This window comes from Leuresthes tenuis, unplaced genomic scaffold, assembly GCF_036924035.1.
Source record: "Leuresthes tenuis unplaced genomic scaffold, fLeuTen1.0.hap1 SCAF_18, whole genome shotgun sequence".
NCBI classification, from domain to species: Eukaryota; Metazoa; Chordata; class Actinopteri; order Atheriniformes; family Atherinopsidae; genus Leuresthes; species Leuresthes tenuis.
This window is the reverse complement of record NW_027325372.1, coordinates 12,182,842-12,202,263: the sequence shown is the minus strand read 5'-3', so window position 1 is coordinate 12,202,263 and position 19,422 is coordinate 12,182,842. Positions and strand designations below refer to the sequence as shown.

At 41.7% G+C, this 19,422-nt stretch overlaps 2 protein-coding genes across 3 annotated transcripts; both read left to right on the top strand.

The window, feature by feature from the left end:
• Positions 1–3,844: 3,844 nt before the first annotated feature.
• lix1l (limb and CNS expressed 1 like) lies at positions 3,845–12,151 on the top strand. Of its 2 annotated transcripts, XM_072370612.1 has the most exons (7): positions 3,845–4,391; positions 6,346–6,509; positions 6,709–6,849; positions 7,826–7,921; positions 8,284–8,361; positions 8,582–8,878; positions 11,199–12,151. In XM_072370612.1, the coding sequence occupies exons 1-6, from the start codon at positions 4,052–4,054 to the stop codon at positions 8,831–8,833; spliced, it is 1,071 nt and encodes a 356-aa protein (XP_072226713.1). In that variant the 5' UTR covers positions 3,845–4,051; the 3' UTR covers positions 8,834–8,878; positions 11,199–12,151. The 2 variants fall into 2 exon arrangements, with proteins under 2 accessions (XP_072226713.1, XP_072226712.1); XM_072370611.1 differs by having other exon boundaries at positions 8,582–12,151.
• Positions 12,152–13,226: 1,075 nt separating this feature from the next.
• Positions 13,227–19,316, top strand: sf3b4 (splicing factor 3b, subunit 4). Its single transcript, XM_072370563.1, has 6 exons — positions 13,227–13,308; positions 14,293–14,421; positions 14,535–15,089; positions 16,226–16,393; positions 16,843–17,001; positions 19,100–19,316. The coding sequence occupies exons 1-6, from the start codon at positions 13,275–13,277 to the stop codon at positions 19,267–19,269; spliced, it is 1,215 nt and encodes a 404-aa protein (XP_072226664.1). The 5' UTR covers positions 13,227–13,274; the 3' UTR covers positions 19,270–19,316.
• The last annotated feature ends 106 nt before the right edge of the window (positions 19,317–19,422 follow it).

Genomic DNA, 19,422 nt, shown 5'->3' with positions numbered 1-19,422 from the left:
ACACGCGCTGCCTAATAAACACCCAAAGTTTCTGTTCATCTGTGGGAAAAGTCTGCGCCGGAGTTTTAAGAATTTGATTTTGCGTCAATCTAAACCAGATGTGGGAACCCGGAGCGCGTTTCCAAACCGAGATTGTTCCCCGTGTCCAGCATCTGCTCATCACCAGGCTGGACTCCCCTAGTGGAAAAAGGCTGGGGTTGTTTATGTCTCTCAAAGACATCCGCTGAAAAGAAATCCAGACACAGAAGCATCTCCTTTGTGGTAATGGAAGGCATGTGAGGGTGCCTCGACCTGATTACTGCGTGAAAGTGTTTGCAGCAAGAGGACTCGGTTAGAGCAGCGCAAAAGCTAAGAAAAAGGGATGTTTTTACTGAACATTACCACAGGACTTTATTGTAAAAGATGTCGGCATTAAAAATGATAAGAGGCAAAAATGGGCCTTGACTCGTTCTTGTTATTAAGCTTCATAGATACACTTTTTTTGACCTGCTGATTACAGTATTACAGTAAGAACATATAGGCTTGTCAGGGTGAGATAAGTCTTGACACACTTAACAGGAACTGTGACAGCAATCAGTGAAAATGTCCTGTTTTGTCCTGAAATACGAATTATCTACAGTGCTGTGCAAAAATGTCAAACCAACCCCGAGTTTCTTTATATAGGTGTAGTGATTTATGGAAACATGTATATGAGGCTAAAACAGAGGTAGTACAAATTTAATGAGCTTGTAAGTTATTTGGTATGAGCGCCGTTATTCTTCAACACAGCCTGAACCCTCTGAGACAAGCTTTATGTCATTTCTTCTAGTCTTCAGGAATAGTTCTCCAGGCTTCTTGAAGAACATTTTAAAGCTCTTCTTTGGATGTCGGCTGCCTTTTGACCCGCTCTCTGTCAAGTTGATCCCGCACTGCTTCAACAATGTTGTGGCCCGTGCTCTGGGGAGGATTCATCCCCCCATAAGACCTGTGGTTGCTGATTTTCAGTCCATTACAAATGTTCTGCCCTGTTGAATGACTTCTTGACAGCATACTTCTCTGGAAAAGACATCCATTGTGTGCCTTTGCGATGGACAGCTAGTAACAAAATGCCTAAAGGTACAACTCCTCAAAGTTCTCGAAGTTTTCTGTTATGTATCGGCACAACACTGGTTCATTGTTGAGTTAGGTGCTTTGAGTGATTCATAGGTCAGTGTCAGTGTTTAAGGAAACAAAAAAATACAGTCAGGAGACTGGACTGAAACTTGGTCCATTTCAGTCCAGTTGGGATTATAGATGCAGAGTATTTTGAGCCCTAACTGCATCATCTGGCTGTGTTGGTCTAGTTTTGAGAAGTTTTAGTTTTAGGCTTTAGTACCCACTTACATGTTTACATCCCCTTAAATGCTATGGAATTATCCTTACTGAAAAAAAAACAAACAGCCAATGACCAAAGAAAAACTTCAGACTATCAGAAAGCCTGGAGAAATATTACTTGAGACCACTTTGAAACAGTATAAGGCTCACTGGAGCCAAATATGAACAAATGATGGGTGTCTCACACAGTACTGTTTGCAAAAGTACAAAATTTAGCATAAAAGACACATACTGAAACTTTTGGATGATGGGAATTGAGCTGATTTAGACTGAATAGATTTCAGTAGTACATTGTGACCATTAACTGTTTAAAATAATAAAAAAAAATGTCTGACACATAAAGAAGATCTAACGCTCTGAAACTGTGGAGAAAGATATACTCACCTCCTCTGATTAAGTAAAACTACCGAACTATACGAATGAGTAAGGTTTCAACATATGGGACTGAACTTAAGAAGCAGGGAGGTGTTAAAGGATTAGTTTGGAATCTTTTTTTAAAGAAGGGTTACATGAGGGGTTTTTAGTGAAGCAGTACTCAAGCGAATTACCTCAAAACTGTAAAAATACTTTACCTAGATTAATGAACTTAATCCACTGTGAGATAAACGTTTAACAAGTCATCTTACATTAATAAACAACATGATTATGTTGTCTGACAGTTACAATAACCATAAACTGTTCTATACTGACAGAGAGAACAAAGCAGGATCCATCATGGAGCTGCACGGTCTATTGCTATGACAATATCCGGAGTAAAAAACAAACATATTCTTGGACAAACTAGACATTAGACAGTTTGAGAACAATATCAACATGTGAGGAAATGAACCTAAGCCAGCGAGCTGCATTGCTGAGGTCATTAACTGATATATTACATTGAGAGCCCACCCTCCAGTGAGTTAAACACTCATTACAGTTATGATATATGATTGACTTCTTTGGCATGCGTGTGCACGGTTTTAGACAGTTTTCTTGGCTTCTATGAAATTTTCCAAGCCTCTCACTCCACTTTATATTTCTCAGAGATGTTTTTGTGGAACAGATGAGTTGAAATCTTAATTTCAATGCCGATTCAGCTTCAGAAAGATTTATTCAAGGGCTCCCTTGCTCCTCCTCTCGGGCCTCTTTGCAGACCACAGAAAGAATGAAAAACTACACAAGATCCAGAAAGCAGTATTTCTTTTTTTTTTTTTCTTTTTTTTTTAAGGAAGCACAAGAGGAGGTCTCATTTCCTTTGGTATTTGTTCTTCACAGAGTAGGTGGTCCAACTACTCTTAGTTACACCTAGGTACTTCAAAATCTGCAACATGTTTAACTGTTTCAAAGACGGGAGACTGTTTACACCCTTTTATCAAGTAAACTGAGTTGCCCTGCTTCCAAGTTAAATCACATGTTTCAAGCAGCAGAGCTGGGGCTGTAAAGCCACACTGTAGTTGTTCTCTGTTGCTGCCACAGGAGAACAGAGGAGGCTCAGATTTCTTGGCATGCTATTTCCCTGACTTTCCACTGCTGCTTTCAGGGCCTGCAGTAAATGTCGGAAACACCAACTCTAAAAGCATCTAAAATATCTAACTTTCCTTCACCCCCCTCCAACCATTTACTGCATATCAAATTGTGTTATATTGAACTAGCTGACCACATAGTCCTTAATCAACTTTGTGAAAATAAGGGCGATTTGAAACATGTAGTTTTAAGTTGAGACAAACATACATACATTTTAAGAGTCACAATACAAGTATCCAACACAAAAATTCCTTACAATATTCTTCTAGTTAGTCTGCAAAGTTATGTAATTTTCTTGACCTTTTTCATGGCTTTAAATAGTCAGTTTAAGTCACATAATGTGACACATTATATATTTAATCATTATCTACTAATGTAAATCACATACCGTGTTGGGAATAAGTCTAGACTCACCTCGGATTTCTTCATTTGTTGCCAGGAAAACGGGAAATAGTTGCAGTTATTTATTGAAAAGCACAAACATGAATGGAAATTCAGTGTTTCTACTCCTCTTGTTACCTTTAAAGTCACTGTTTGGCATAACCACCTATTAATGTCGACCTTATACAATACTAAATCTGTTTTAAGACTGGAGTCAATGTTACCGTTCTGAGTCAAGTTGATTCTGTTCACACAGTGAGGCAGAATATTCTCACTGTGGGCTGTGATTTGCCCTTTATCCATAGATCCAGATGAAGTGTCAATTCCAACCAAAAGAGACTTACTAGTTTTAAACAAACAACAACAAAAAAAGTGGCAATCAATAGATTAAACAATACTTTCATGCAAATATATGCCTCACAATTAGCAGAATGAAAACAAAATATAACGTATGCAGTACATTGAGTACAATGAGTACATTAAAACAAAGAATAAACAAAACAAGAAAAACAAACAAATCAAGTTGCACATGAGCGTGTTCCTGCACAGAATAGTTGCAGCATCCGAGGGGTCCCTGAAGGCATCATTTGACTGACAAACCCATAGCCTAATCCAGAGAGTCAGGATGCGAGGCAGCGGCAGCAGTGTGTGCCGAATCAACGACCGTTAACTACTTATTTCGGCTGTGACTGACGAAACGCCACAAACGCTTTGTTCGTTCACCCCTGTAAGCTGAGTTTCTCAGCGGCAGTTGCTGGTTTTATCGGTACAGTTTTCCTCCTGACCCGGACTTCGCAGACGTTACGTCGGGACAATGGAATCTAACGTTATCCCGGACAGTATCCGCCCTCAGAGGCTGCAGCCGGGGATTGGGTTCGGTTCAGGACCGGCAGGGACCCTGCGCTCCTCTCTCCGGCCCGGGGTGACGGTCCCCATCGCACCGCTGCTGCCACCATCCATGTCCCTGTCCGCTTCGTCCGGGCCTCCTCCCCCGCCGCCGCCGCTGCAGCTCCACAGCCTGTACGGCGGTGTGGGAGCCGGGCTGGGGCCGGGGGCGAGCGGTCACTGTAACCAGGGGAACCCGGCGGTGCTGAAGGAGGCGGTGGAGGCTGTGGTCCGCAGCTTCGCCAAACACACGCAAGGCTACGGCAGAGGTAATGTCCAGCAGTGGTCGTGTCCAGGCCAAACATGGAGATAAAGATGGTAATCCGTGTCACACAGTTTCAGTTTGTAGTTGGGGAGGGGAGTTTGGAGACAGACACTTTGAGCTGCGCCATTTGTTTGGAGCGACGGAAAAAAAACACATTCCTGTAATATTCACGGGAAAGCGACCATGTTCTGTGGTGTTTTTTTTTTTTTTACCTGATGATCTATAACCACGAGTTCTCATATTTGCTGTAGTGGCTTCATCACTTCATAATGTGATAAACAACCCTCAGATCAGTGGGACTGCATTCAGCAACGATACAAAAAAAAAGAACTACAGTTTTATGTTGACATTCCTCAGGTCAGCTGAATCGGACCGACATTCTCTGTTGAGACCCAGCACTGATTTCCAGGTTAGGTCAGGTTTTAGTTTTGTGGATTTGGGACAGATTGGGTCAAGTGGTTTTATTAAACCACATTTGGAAGTGACTTTAATGTGGGTGAGGTTCAGACCTGGTTCAGTTTCAGCACCCAGATTTGAACCAGTGTACGATTTTGGTCTGTCATCCATGTCATGTCATACCTGAGTTATTTCTTCTGGCCTGCTGGATTTGGGCTTTATTGGAACCCAACATCAATCTCTTGCAAGTCGTGAGAAATAGCTGTGCATTTGGGTAACTTTGTATTAAATCAAAGCCATAAATCATATTACCCAGTGAGGATTATTTATATAATAATAGGAACTTTTGGTAATTCAACTTAACTTCCCCATCAAACCAGAAAGAGCTGCGTCTCTCTAATATTTGACAGAAAGCTGATCCAGTACTGGCAGTTGGATCTAAGTGTTCCTGCTGTGCACTAATAGGATTTATTTCCAAAAGATTGTCCCTGTGCGCACTGACAGCCTCGTCCCTCCTCCGTCCCATTTAGACCGATTAGCAGATGACTGCCGGTAATGCACTTCTCTCACAATATGGTGTAAATGGGCTTTTTCTAATTCTAATTAGCACTTTTGAAAGGCCCGTGGAAGGTTAAAGTGAGCCGTAAACACATGTCTGGGCTGACAGTCTAAATCACATCCTGTTAAACTGTCCCCTTGTGAGTCGGAGGTTGGAGCAGCACCACTTTTGCATGTGATCCTTCGCGGTCTCCCAGGGCTTCCTGTGTCACTCCACTTCTGTTGCTAAGGAAATGCCAAGAAACTGGCAAAAACACATGGTTTGACCCCCATTTTGGGGAAACAACCACGCATGTCCTGGAGGTGTTGATTTAGCCTGTCTGAGGGTCTTAGTTTGTAATCCGTGACTGATTCCATGATGTGGAGTCTAGGGCTCGGACTTTGTGCTGCAGGAGCCCCTCTTGTTGTTGGTGAGAAAATACCTCTTTATGAATTTGGCTGCACGGTTTGACACATCGTCAGGCTGTGGAATGACTTTGGGGACAGATGCCTCCCCGATGGTTAGTGCAGGGTGGATAAGAGTCTATAAACATCAGAGAATCGCATAAACCTGATTTTATGACTTACTAACAAAAAGATGACAGTGTATACTGGATGTTTTACTGCCCCTCAGTGTGAGCGTGATAAATTATTTGGATTGCGCTCTAAAGGGATTTACATTTCTGATGTCGGAGCAACGTTCCTTCAACTTTGTTGACAGAGGCTCCGTTCTCTGTGAAACAAGGCTGCGGAGGCGCAAACCCAATCCCCAAATTCAAGCAAGCATTCATGACTCGGTTCATCTGTTTTACTGCTCTGCTTTGTTATTGTTTCCTATCCGGACAAGAAATGTAACTGTCACATGAGAGAGTGATGCAGAATTTCCTTCAGCCTTGTTGTTGCTGCCTTTGCAGAGAGTTTCTCTGCCAAAGGCGGATGAAAACAAGTTAACTGTGCTCATGAGAAAAGACGCGTTTTGATGTAGCACAACGCGATGAGGCTCCTTTTGTGTTTGTGTCCGTCAGTAAACGTGGTGGAAGCTTTACAGGAGTTCTGGCAGATGAAGCAGACCAGAGGGGCCGACCTGCGGAACGGAGCTCTGGTTGTTTATGAAATGGTCCCGTCGAACAGCCCTCCATATGTGTGCTATGTAAGCCTTCCAGGTGGCAGCTGCTTCGGAAGTTTCCAGGTACTCCGTCTGTATTTTGTCAGCGTGTCAATTGTGAGATTTAAAAATAAAAAAAAAATAAAAAAGGATGTTGTTTTCTAAGACTGAGCATCAGTGGATGAGGTGCGTCTAGGAGACCTTTCACTCATTTCTCACTCATTCCCATCAGTCTTTCCATCTGTGCGTCTCACTGTGCATATTCTCGTTAACTTTTGGACAGTTCTGTCCGACAAAGGCGGAGGCAAGGCGCAGCGCTGCTAAGATTGCTCTGATGAACTCCGTCTTCAATGAACATCCCTCTCGGCGAATTACAGACGACTTCATAGAGAAGAGCGTGAATGAGGCGCTGGCCTCTTTCAATGTAAGTCATAATAAGTGCCACTGAATGCCAGAAGTTGTTCATACATTCGGCTGGGACTTGGTTTTAAGTCTTTTATATTTATGCACCATGCATACAAAGAGTTTGTGCCTTGAAAGTAAAAGGTATAATCTATTTAAAGGCAACTAAAAGTGTATCTGATGAGCACCAGACCTCTACCAATGACAATTTTCCAATTAGGTGTATGATATAAAACCTTAAACAAACACCAAAAAAACCCAAATATCTGGACATTGTCCCAAAACAAGTTGAATCAGAATTGAAAGTGTTCTTCCTTCATTCAGCCTTCACTCCTCCAACAAGTTTCATGAATTTTGGCTTTGTAGTTTTTGTCTTATCATAGACTAACAAATGTCAGTTACTACATAGTTATGCAACTAAGCTGCAGATTGAGTCGGATGGCTTTGAACTCAACACAGTCTCACTACAGAATGTGTCGGACCTACCGCGGTCCCAAGGCTCAAATACTGTACAATGGACGGAATCTCAAGCCTCCAAATTTTTTACAGAGCTACATTTCCTTGTTAAAAACAAATCAAATGATGACATACCTATTATTTTTGATTAGGTGAAACCGAGAGTCCGTGTCTGCTACTTTGAACAGTCACAAAATGAAGCCTGGTGACAATCTGTCGACTGACTGCAATCCTCATTCAACCCAACTTTTTCTGAAGTTCCTATACTTTTCTGTGTCACCGTCTACTTGTGTCTGCAACGTGTCTAAAAAGTACACATCAGGGGTTAAGAACAAAAACTGAAATAAGTCAAATAATAACAGTTTGGTTTAGAAATAAACAAATCCTTGGTCTGGGCATAAAACGCTGACACGTCATGATTTTCGAGCCTTTATCTTCCCACTGCTATGTGTCTACGCTTTGGGCAAATCTAGCCATTCTACACTTTTTTTTTGTTTGTTTTTTTTTGTGAAACCAGGCTGTTTGTTCACTTGTTTTTACAGGGAAACAGGGAAGAGGCTGACAATCCCAACACAGGGATCGGGGCATTTCGCTTCATGCTCGAGTCCAACAAAGGAAAGTCCATGCTGGAGTTCCAGGTAAATGCAAAGTTTTGATTATCTGAGCTCAGATATTGTATAAACCTTTGGCATGTGTTCAGTTTGAATGTCTGTACACACGATGCAAGAAATAAACAACATTCTTAAGAGATTGTGCCGGTGTGCTTGTAATATAGCAACAACACCTCTTGCAGATTTAGTGTAAATGCCCAACAGGGTTAAACCATTTACTAAAGGCAGGGAGCTTGAAGCTGGAACATCTTAATCCATGTTACTAATTGGAAACAGCAACTCTGAAAGCAGCATGCGTGGCTTAAAATGCTCTGTTACTCAAGCTAGAACGTCCTGAAGTGAGTTTAGAGCCTTATTCCGGCTAACTTGTTTTTTTTTGTGTGTTTCAGGAGCTGATGACTGTGTTCCAGCTGCTGCACTGGAATGGAAGCCTCAAAGCAATGAGAGAGCGACAGTGTTCCCGACAGGTACTTTGTGACACGAAACCAGCTTCAATTATACAAGTACAGGGTTGGCTTTTAGCTTCTACAGACAACTTTTTTGAACAGGGACATCTTTCCTCTCACTGTGAGTGGCAGCAGTGTTGTTAAATGTTCTAAATTCTGTTATAGACTCAGCAGACGGTGCGTTTTAGTTATTTATTGGTTCAAAATCAGACGGGTGTCTCTGATGTGACTGGATTTCCAGGAGGTGCTGGCTCACTACTCCCACCGGGCTCTGGATGATGACATGCGCACCCAGATGGCAGCCGACTGGGTGAACCGAGAGCAGAGCGTGGCGAGCACCATCGCGCAGGAGCTGGCCTCAACGGAGCGAGAACTGGAGGACGCCAGGCTGGCGGGCCGAGAACTCCGTTTTTACAAAGAGAAGAAAGACATCCTGATGCTAGCTGTGGGTCAACTCACCGCGGCCAACGCCGCCACTCTGCCCTCACACTAAAGCTTTGTGGAGAAAACATGCCGTCGCCACACCGTAGGATTCCCGGTAACAGTGCTGATCACTCTCTCTGAACTTTTGACGGTTTTGTCTCGTCACAAGGACCAGGTAATCAGGGCCTTGACTTACAGTATGCACATCTGTCCAGAAAACAAAACAAACACTCGCCGCTATAGCCGTTACCTCCGTGTGTGCCTACTAATCCCAAGATGCTTCTTTTTAAACGCTTGTTTAAAAAAAAAAAAAAAAAAAGTGCTTGGCATACCACCTGCCTGGTGTTTACAGTTTTTAAAATTATTTCCCACCACATTTACAAAAAGTAGCCCTTACTCCACGCTGATCAGTGAATGTACGGAACATGACCCATAGAACCAAACATGCATGAAGTTTAGGTCACGTCAGACCCGTGAGTTTCTTAAAGGCTTTTGGATGTAACAACGCGAAAATGTGTCGCCTCCACTCTTCGGTTAAAAAACTATTCCTAAACATAAACGCAGACGCAGCAGGCCAGGCAGACAGAAAAGAATCCGTGGTGAACATGAATCCTACCGGTTTCTTTGTAAAGGTGGGACATTTTAAACTAAAGCGACACTAGAATAAGCTTTCAAAGCTCCACTAAAGCTTTCAAACGTGAATAATGATTTGTGGGTACTTTGTAAAATATGTCAGCAGAAGACCGATTGCTCTGACAGCAGCTCAGGTTTTTACAAAAATCAGATGGCGAATCATGGATATGTTGGCCTGTTTATTATTATTTTTTGTTTGTGAAGGCTTTTTGGCTATTTTAGAATCTGTTGTGCGCTTGGTGACCTTGACAGTAGCCGAATGTATGCTTTTAGCGCGCAACCAACTAAAGGACCTACAAAGCAACTCTGTTACACCATAAGATTACTCTTGTGATACATTTTTTTTGTCGTGTGCTCCAGCGAGGAGTTTAAAAAAGGTTTGGTGCTCGTGAGGACGGAAGTGAATGGTTGGGAGGTGAAAATATGGCCAGAAAATGAATTTGAAGTCTCAAGCTTGGTTTAAGATGCTTGAGGCAGAAGTTGTTCTTTTTCTCTTATGTCCACAGATGATAAACATGTAATGTAACCCGCACTTATTACCCTTTCTCTTCGTGAAATCTTTATATTTCTTTGTGTATCTGAAACGTATTTTTAAAACATCATAGAAATGAAGGCGTGTCGATGAGTAGCCTTTTAAAGACCCCACGTAAACGAGGCGAGAGTTTAATTGATGCGCGGCTCTTGTTTTGAGGGAAATATGGGCAGAAGTTTGGAAAGTTAAACAGCGGGGAGGCTCACTCTGGCTGCTGAGTGCGAAACTGCCAACAGCAGAAACCGATTACTCCAAATTTTAAGAGGAGGCAAATTTAAAAAAAAAAAAGAAGAGGGATTGAGTATGATTAATATCAGAGCAGCTTTTGTTGTTCTGTTGACATTTCTCCCCTCTGAGACGTCGTGCCTTTATGGAAATTGGTAACATGTAGTTTTATAGACCTTTTAAAGAAAAGTGTCTGATCTTATTCAATGGGGTCTTTAAAAGAAAAAGAGCTTCTTTAAATGTGAAAATTAGATGCTAAATTACCGCCACAGTGTTCTAATGGAATAATTTGAGGATATTTGCTTGAAGAAGTGGATGAGAAGATTAACATCACCCTCATTAATGTTTGAAGCCGGGGCCGTGGACCCAAACTGCACGACTCGGGCTTCACTCAAACTTGAGTCTCAACTTCGTTGACTTCAGACTTGCTTAGCAAAATTAAAGACTTGGACTTAAAGACTTGAGCCTCACGAGTCAGTGACCGATACCGTAGCCCAGGAGTGGCCGAGGACCGGTTCCGGGTCGTGAGTGGTTCAGGGAGAAATGAATTTAAAGAAGAAAAATGAGTTCTCTTGAATAAAACCAGTTCTGTGATGACAGTGAACACAACATTTGAGTGTAACAGCTCCTTCTGGAATAATAATAATGGGGGTTTTACATCCCAAACACAACTGACCCAGCAATGTGCAAAAGGAATGGATTTCTTATTATTTATTTGGGTTTGTTCGACACCTCTCTGCTGGCAGGGCCGTCTAGTTGGAGGTAAACATTTAATTCATTTAACTCTACTCAAATGTTATGAAGCTTAATGACACATTCACTGTTATACAGACACAGATTTACTGATTCTGCCTCTGCTGTGTTTAAAAAAATTTAAAAAGAAATAAAAATGGCCCTTTTTTACACCTCATCTAGAAAGTGTGTTGTGGTTGTAGGTATTTCCTGAATCCAGACATAAAGATATTCATTAGTCTTGACTTGGGATTTCAACAAAGAGACTTGAGACTAACTTGTCACTTGCAAAGAATTTGTCCCACCTCTGCAGCCTGCGGCGAGTTAGCTTAACTTGGCATCATGTCTGAAAGCAGATGGATTCGGCTCGTCTCGGCTCTGCCCAACGCTGACAAAACCGCTCCGCTACAGTTTAATGTGTACTTGGGAATATCTGCTTGTGTACACTGCCTGGAGTCTGCGCTGGTTGCGTAGCAACCGGTGCCAGTCAAGAAAAAATAAATCAGCTAACTGGTGTTAATCTTCTCATCCAAGTCAATACGTCAGATAGTTCCTTTGATATATAGCGTGCCATTTAATTTGTTGAAAAAAGCCAACTTTGGTATAACTTTATGAACACGTGTCACTAGTTTATAACTCGGCTTGTAAACATGTTGAAAGCAGCTCTCCTCAGTGATGAGTTCAAATGTAATGAACACTTTTACCTCATGAATCTGCACCTTGAAACACCCCGTTGATGTCAGTTTCCTTTCTTTCTTTTGATAGACTTCATCCGTTTAACTACACACCTTCTCAGATTCTCAGAGGCTTTTCCATTCAGTGATTGTACTATCTCACGAGCCATCGATGGAAAAATTTAAACGAACGAGTAGAAACTCAACGGTCGTTTGAACGAGGCTGGTGATCTCGAATTGTGTTTTCTCAATTTTAATTTCAATCAAAACGCTCCATAAGTGTTATTTTTGTTGCTAAAAGCCATTAATCTCAGCCTTCTTCATTCAAACGAGTTTTCTTTGAAATTGCTATCGGGCAAAGGATTTTTTTAATGTTTTTTTGTTTTCTTTTCTTTTTTTTTTTGGTTTTCTGGCTTTGTTGCATGATGTGCTTGGTCTCGTTTTTGTACTTTTCATATTCTATACAGTATTGTTTTATAAAAAAATCTTTGTCGAGGCCCTAATTGTACGTATTTTCTACGAATGTTTTGTAATCCATGTTTATACTAGTAGATTTATATGTATATGTATTAAATCAGTTGATTAAAATGTTTGCGACTTTGTCATGTCTCTTGTCTTCATTGTTTGATGTTTATATTTTTATATATATATATATATATTAAAGAATTTTCTTTTTTTTTTTTTAAATTTCACATTAATTACTGTGTTACTGTCCCTGAATATGGATCCTTTCTCGATCTAAAGCCTGACTCATAGATATGTGTTTTTATTTTGGCGTTTTTTGGATTTCCATAAAAATTTAAATTGTTGTAATTGGGCCCAACTGTGCCCAAGCTTTCATTCAGCCGTCTTATCCAAGATTCATGTAGAACGGACCCTGAAAGCTGACAGGTTTGAGCTCAAAGCCTGGGTCTTTTCTGGGCAAAGGGGGAGGAAAGAGTGCTGTGACGAGCTGGAAAAGATGGCAAAGACCATGATTCTACCAAACCAGATGCGGGATGAGGACAACAAGGAGCTTTACCTAGGCTACATTGTGGAACAGGACAAACTGCATGCCATGGTTGCCAACAACTAATCAAAGAGAAAGAAAAAGAAATTAGACTTGGTCCAGCCCTACTTACTTTTGTGTTTGCCTCTCATGTTTATTTCGGAGTTGAATACAAAGTTGAATGTATTCAAGTTTGTATTTCTAAGAAAGTGATTTACCGATTCACGTTTATTTACATTTTGTGCTGTGTCTAACATATCATCTTTGCACATTCTGGTGATCTATTGGCGTCTCCTGGCTGATTATAAACCTCAAGTTCACTTAAGAATTGTGTAAACGCCACAGAGTAACTTGTTTTTTATTTTTACAACCGTAGCCAGTGTAGATTTGTGGAAATGTGTGCCTGAAGCAGGTGTTTTCCTTTAAATGTTTCAAATCAAAATTACAGAAATTTGCAGAATGGGATATGAGAAGAGGAGCTGATTATTTACCTGGTTTTTCTAATGGTTTTCCTCTGAAGTTTCTGAAACTTGATATTGACTATAGAAACTATGGCTAAGACAACCACTGATTGTCATAACAAAACAGATAATTTCAGGAATTTTTATTCAAAGTTCATGCTGCTTTTGTGCTATAATACGTCTCAAACAACCCACTGCTTTGCCCCGTCACACCGGAAGAGGCGGGACTCCTCGTGACAACGCTCCCCCTGCGTTGGTCATTCAACATGGCAGCGGGACCAATCTCAGAAAGAAACCAAGGTAATTCCACCATTTAAGCTCCTTTTTCATTCCTGTGTTTTACATGTTAGGCAATGTGCGTGTTGGCTATACTTTCAGTTGTTTGCCTGCCTTTTCCGAGCAACGTTGTTCACCTCGTTAGCCAGAAATTTGTGGTAAACAACCGGGGGAACACATGGAAGTCTTCAAGTGTCGTTATCTTAGCTTGTGGCTAATTTAGCAATTCCGTTAACTTAAAAGAAAAATAAACGATTAATTCAAGTTACACGTTACAATGAATGTAAGTATAGGTTTTTTTTTAATTTATGACAGTATTACGGATGTTTATAAAGCAGAATCAGACCTGAGTGCTGTCGGTAAAAAGCTAAAGTTAGCCCAGCTAGCGAGGAGCGTAGCATGGAGCGGAGCTCAGCCTTATAATTTGGCTAAGTTAGACTATCTAAGCATACTATTTAGCAATAGTTACATTTATAGTATCTGCAACTTAAAAGCGAATAACGTACCTTTGGGATCTTTTTTGCCTGACAGCTGAGATGCTATAATCTTTCAGCTATCAGTTTGTTGCAGAGCTTCCTATGTGTACATTTAATTCAAATATTTGCGAGTGAAAGTTGGTATTTCTTGAAAGACTCTGGGAAGGTTTTGTATGTATGAAACAAATAGGGAAAGGAAAACTGAACACAGTCTAATGAAATTACTTATTTAGTATAAGTGTGTGTGTAACCAGACCAACCGGCTTGTTTTCACTAAACAATACAGTTGTCTCTATTAAAAGTGAGTAAATTATTATAGATCTGTTACAGAATTATCTTTGAAAGTATTGTGAGTATTGCAGATTTATTAAAAACCATGAAAAGCATTTCTTAACCTGTAATAAGAACTTTTAATCATTTAAAAGGCAAATAAGCGTCAGTCAGAAAAAAAGCATCTCCATTGAACTGTATTTTTTTTACTTTTTACCTCGGTCCAAGCTTCCCCTTATGAATGTTAACCTTCTGCTTTCAGACGCCACCGTGTATGTTGGAGGCTTGGATGAGAAGGTGTCAGAGCCGTTACTATGGGAGCTTTTCCTGCAGGCTGGTCCTGTGGTCAACACACACATGCCCAAAGACCGGGTCACAGGCCAACACCAAGGTTCGTATCAAAGACCTTTTTGTAGCTCAAGGTAGAATACAACCTCTGAAAAAAGTGTTTTTTCCCCCAAATTATTGCGATTAGTAACCAACATAACTTTTTCCTTCTCTCAGGTTATGGCTTCGTGGAATTCCTTAGTGAAGAGGATGCTGATTATGCCATTAAAATCATGAATATGATCAAGCTCTATGGCAAACCAATTAGGGTCAATAAGGCCTCGGCTCACAATAAAAACCTGGATGTTGGTGCTAACATCTTCATTGGTAACTTGGACCCAGAGATTGACGAAAAACTTCTCTATGACACATTTAGTGCGTTCGGTGTGATTCTCCAAACGCCCAAGATCATGCGAGACCCTGACACCGGCAACTCCAAGGGTTATGCTTTCATCAATTTTGCCAGTTTTGATGCGTCGGATGCCGCCATTGAGGCCATGAATGGCCAGTACCTCTGCAACAGGCCCATCACGGTGTCGTACGCCTTCAAGAAAGATTCGAAAGGAGAGCGCCACGGTTCGGCTGCAGAGCGACTCCTGGCTGCTCAAAACCCTCTCTCCCAGGCTGACAGGCCGCATCAGCTGTTTGCTGACGCCCCGCCGCCGCCGAGTGCTCCAACGCCGGTCCTGACCACCCTAGGAGCTGGTATTCCAGGCATTCCAGGTCTATCTGGTAGGTAGTTGTCTTATTAAATGATTGTAAAAAAATCTGGCATGTGGATTCATCACCATCTTTTGTTGTGGTTGGTAATCATCCTTGCAGTGTGTTGCACAATTTCAGCCACGCTGCATAGTAGGGAAACAAAATATAACCAAAACACACTCTAAGTAACTGTTTGATCTGATACACGAGGAAATGTTTCACCTGCATTTTTAAGTGGCCCTCAGATCTGTTCTGATTAAATAAATACACATGTATACTCGCAATTCAACAATATGACTTTTTGCTCAGTCTTGCAATATATTTTAGGTTTTGCAGTAACTGAAGTGACTTAGTACAAACCTTGAATACATCCAGTGTTGAAAGACAAAAACTCTTAAGGTCCAATTCCCGTCTGACCACTAATGTAACTCCACATCAAATCACACTCACTGCTGCAGAGGGTCTCGATTAGAAATGTACCATTAAGCTTTTTTTTCCAATGGAAGCAGAAAGTCATCGCCTACAGACAACGATTTATACTGCTGTCCCCAAACTTCTGAAGGATTTCTGCTGTCAACATCAACAACAATGAATGAGCTGTTGTTCTGAGATTCCACAGTGCATCTTCATTCCTAGTTTTTCTAGTCGTTCTCTATTCTTACCAACACCATCAGGGATAATACCGATACCAGTAATAGTGACCATATGTATTGTTACGATCTTTTAGATGTGCTTTTGAAATGCAGCCCTTGAAATTGTGTTGCATGCTTGTAAGTTATGTCTATGATGACCTTTTTACTTTAATTGTGTTGTGCTGTGCTGTGATCATCATGTGAAAAAACTTTCCAGCTATAAGTATTGTACCTTTAACGACCGGGATAACTCTGCTTTATCTGTCAAAATACAGGCTTATTTTATTATACGTTTTATTATAGTTATTTTATTTGAAAGTAAAGATGTGTGTAGGTACCAGATTGGAACTGAGCCTGTATTTCCTCTTTTTTTTGTCAGCATTGCATTGCAATTGAGATATAAGCACCTGAATTAATTGTATCATATCATATAAATGTGAATATTTACCTAATCATTAGTCTGTTTTGCTTTGGTAGAATAAAAAAAAAGAATACATGACGATAAATTGCAAATAAAACCTTCTTCCTGTGCAGGCCTGCCGCCTCCTGGTGCATTCCCTCCAGTTCCTCCCCCTGGATCGATGCCTCCATCAATGCCTCCTAATATGCCCATGCCTCCAACAGGAGGGGGACCAAACCAACAGGGAGGTGGTGGCCCTCCACCTGGACCTCCACCATTCCCTCCTGGCAATATGCATCCAGGTGAGACTTTTAGTGCTTTTAAATCTGTATCCATGTTTATGATTCAATAGATGTTTTCGATAGTAGTTATGTTCAAAGCTGTAAACGGAAACATGTCCATAAAACCTGGTGTTTTATAGCTTTAACATTATAACTGCTACATATCCATGGACCCATTTCTAATGTTGGCTGGCTGTGTGAAATAATTGCCAAAAGCATCACAAAAGATGAGCAGTAAGTTAAATCTTTACCGTAAATGTAAGATTTGAAAGGCAAAGTTAATCTCTGGTATAAAAAAAAAAGAAGCAGAAACTGCCTAACATGTGACTCAGGGTAGAACGTTTTATCAACCAGTAACAACAGTCATCACTTCCTGTTGCGACCTTGTTTCTATATCCGAGTTTCAGTGAAACTTTTTTGGTCGGACATTAAAACGAAGAGCCTGAACACGCTCTGTTTCTGCCGCACAGGTATGCCTCAGATGGCCATGCCGCCTCCCGCTCCTCCTGGCATGGTGCCTCCCCTTCCTGCGCCACCAGGATCAACTCAGCGGGCTCCGCCTCCCCCCAACATGCCTCCACCCCCACCTATGGGCATGCCTCCCAGAGCACCGTATGGACCTCCCATGGGTAAGTACTGTGGCACATCGTCAAGTCTTTGTTGTCCCAAAAAGAAAAGAAAAAAGTCTCTCTTTATCTCACAAATGAGAGAAAGTACCACATAGGAGTTTTCCAGATAAAAGGATTGAATAACATCTGTGGAGTGCTTTGGAGTGTTGAAACAGTTCTGCAGGCGATGGAGCGTATTTTGACCAACAAACTATAAAATTCTAAAATATATGAATAAGTAGCATTTTAGGCATGAGATCTAGCATTATTGGAAGCTTTTAAGACGAGGCATAATGATGCACCCTGGGTAATCCCTGTCACAAAATGTGTCCCCATGCGTGTGTCGAGTGACCACTTGTGATCTGATCTCAGTTACCAGCTGAGCATCAGAGGGTGTATTTGTGTTTCATCATGTGTGTACATGATATACCTCAACAGGATTGTTCATCAGACAACAAACATCTGCGCTCGCAGCTGCAGAAATAAACAAAAAAAAAGCAGGAAGTTTTCTGTGAACGATACATCCGGGGGATTAAAATGCCACGCGAACTTTTGAGATGACTGCGAACTTATTTATCTTGTGCCAGTTATTTTGTAATCCAACAGTTATTCTACGTAAATCGAGTGGTTCCAGTGTGGTTCCAGTGCATGTAATCTATGGTATTACCACAGATTCAGTGGCCTGCTGACGTTTAATTACCTTCTCAGTCGGATTTTGCCATCTGGAGATGTCATCCGGAAAGGAAATCAATGAAATGAATGGCAGGTTTACAGAAAATGTAAAGCCTGTTTCTGTTGTGATCTGACCACGTTAAACGGGGAGCCCGTGTGCAGCCTTCAGTTGTGAGGAGCAAAAATGCGTGTAGCTTGAATCGATTAAGAGATTTCTCCCAGGACCAGCAGCACGCATTTATGGCCGCAGCTGCTGTATTCAGTCACTGCAAAGATAAACCGAAAAGGACAAGCAGGAACGTGCGCGAAAGGCAAGATCCTGTGAGTTAGGATGCTGTTTTTTACAGGATGCATTTACTCCATAAACCGGAAATGCGACACTCTGCTCCTCATGTCAGGGGAGTAGGTGGTCCTCAGATACGACCCGGGACACATTTGTTTTCAGACTGTTTTAGGAATGTGGTCACATGTCGATTGTCATATTAGATCTTTCGGTGCTTTTCTTATTGCTGCGGTAGGCAGTAATTCCATGCCATTATTTAGCAAAGTTTCCATAGTAACCTTAGATCATATTGCAGTTTATGTTTATGTATTTAGCAGACGCTTTTATCCAAAGCGACTTACAAATGAAGATTTAACAAGCTATATAAAGCTAACAGTAAACTACATGGAAGGAACCCACTAGTCCGACTCTGTCAGAGGTGACAGAGTAGAGATGGGGTGTAGGCATAGAAAGAAGTGCAGAGATAGAGGGGGTAGGTAAGTGCAAGGTAAGTGCTCGGATAGGAGATGCTCTCTGAAGAGCTGGGTTTTCAAGAGCTTCTTGAAGATAGACAGGGACGCCCCTGTTCTGGTAGCGCTCGGTAGGTCATTCCACCATCGTGGGACGACACATGAAAAGAGTTTGGATTGTCTTAGGCGTGGTGTAGGCACTGCTAGACGACAATCCTGGGACGAACGGAGGGACCGAGTTGTGACATAAGCCTTTGCAAGAGCATTCAAGTAGATGGGAGCCGTTCCATTAAGCACTTTGTAGGCTAACATCAGTGAGCTGAGTTTGATGCGGGTGGCTAAGGGTAGCCAGTGGAGTTCAATGAACAGAGGGGTGACGTGTGCTCTTTTAGGCTGATTGAAGACCAGACGCACCGCCGCGTTCTGGATCATTCAGTTGAAGTAATATGATTGGAAAACGGATGCCGGGAATTCCTCTTGGTTCTGTTTTGGGGCTGTGATGGTTTTACAACACAAAGGTTCTTCAGACCGGATATTGTGAATAAGTATGTGGCGCCTCAGAGTCCCTGCAAAGCTTAGTTTTTGGTGGATAAACGAGTCGGACAACAATGTTTCACCCAGAAGAGTGGGGTTCTTGTCTAGTTGATGAAAATTTTATATATATATATTTTTTTAGAGTGTGTGTGTAAGGTTCACCCCCCTCTCTCTCCTTCAGGTCACCCTGTGCCTCCAGGTATGAGAGGGCCTCCCCCTCCCATGCCTCCACCTGGCTATGGTGCTGGTCCTCCTCGTCCGCCTCCCTTTCTCCAGAGAGGACCCCCGATGCCACCGAGGCCCCCAGGTGCCCCTCCCCGGGTTCCTCTGAGACCCCCAATGCCATCATAATCCATGTCAGACTGCGAAAACTGTCGGCCATTTTTTCCCCCTCTTTTTTTTTTTTTTTTAATATGTGTTTAGATATCTGGAGTTTGTAAAAGTCAAAATAATTTAACCACCTGTTTGTTTTTTGCCCTTTGTACAGATGAACAACATTTGGCG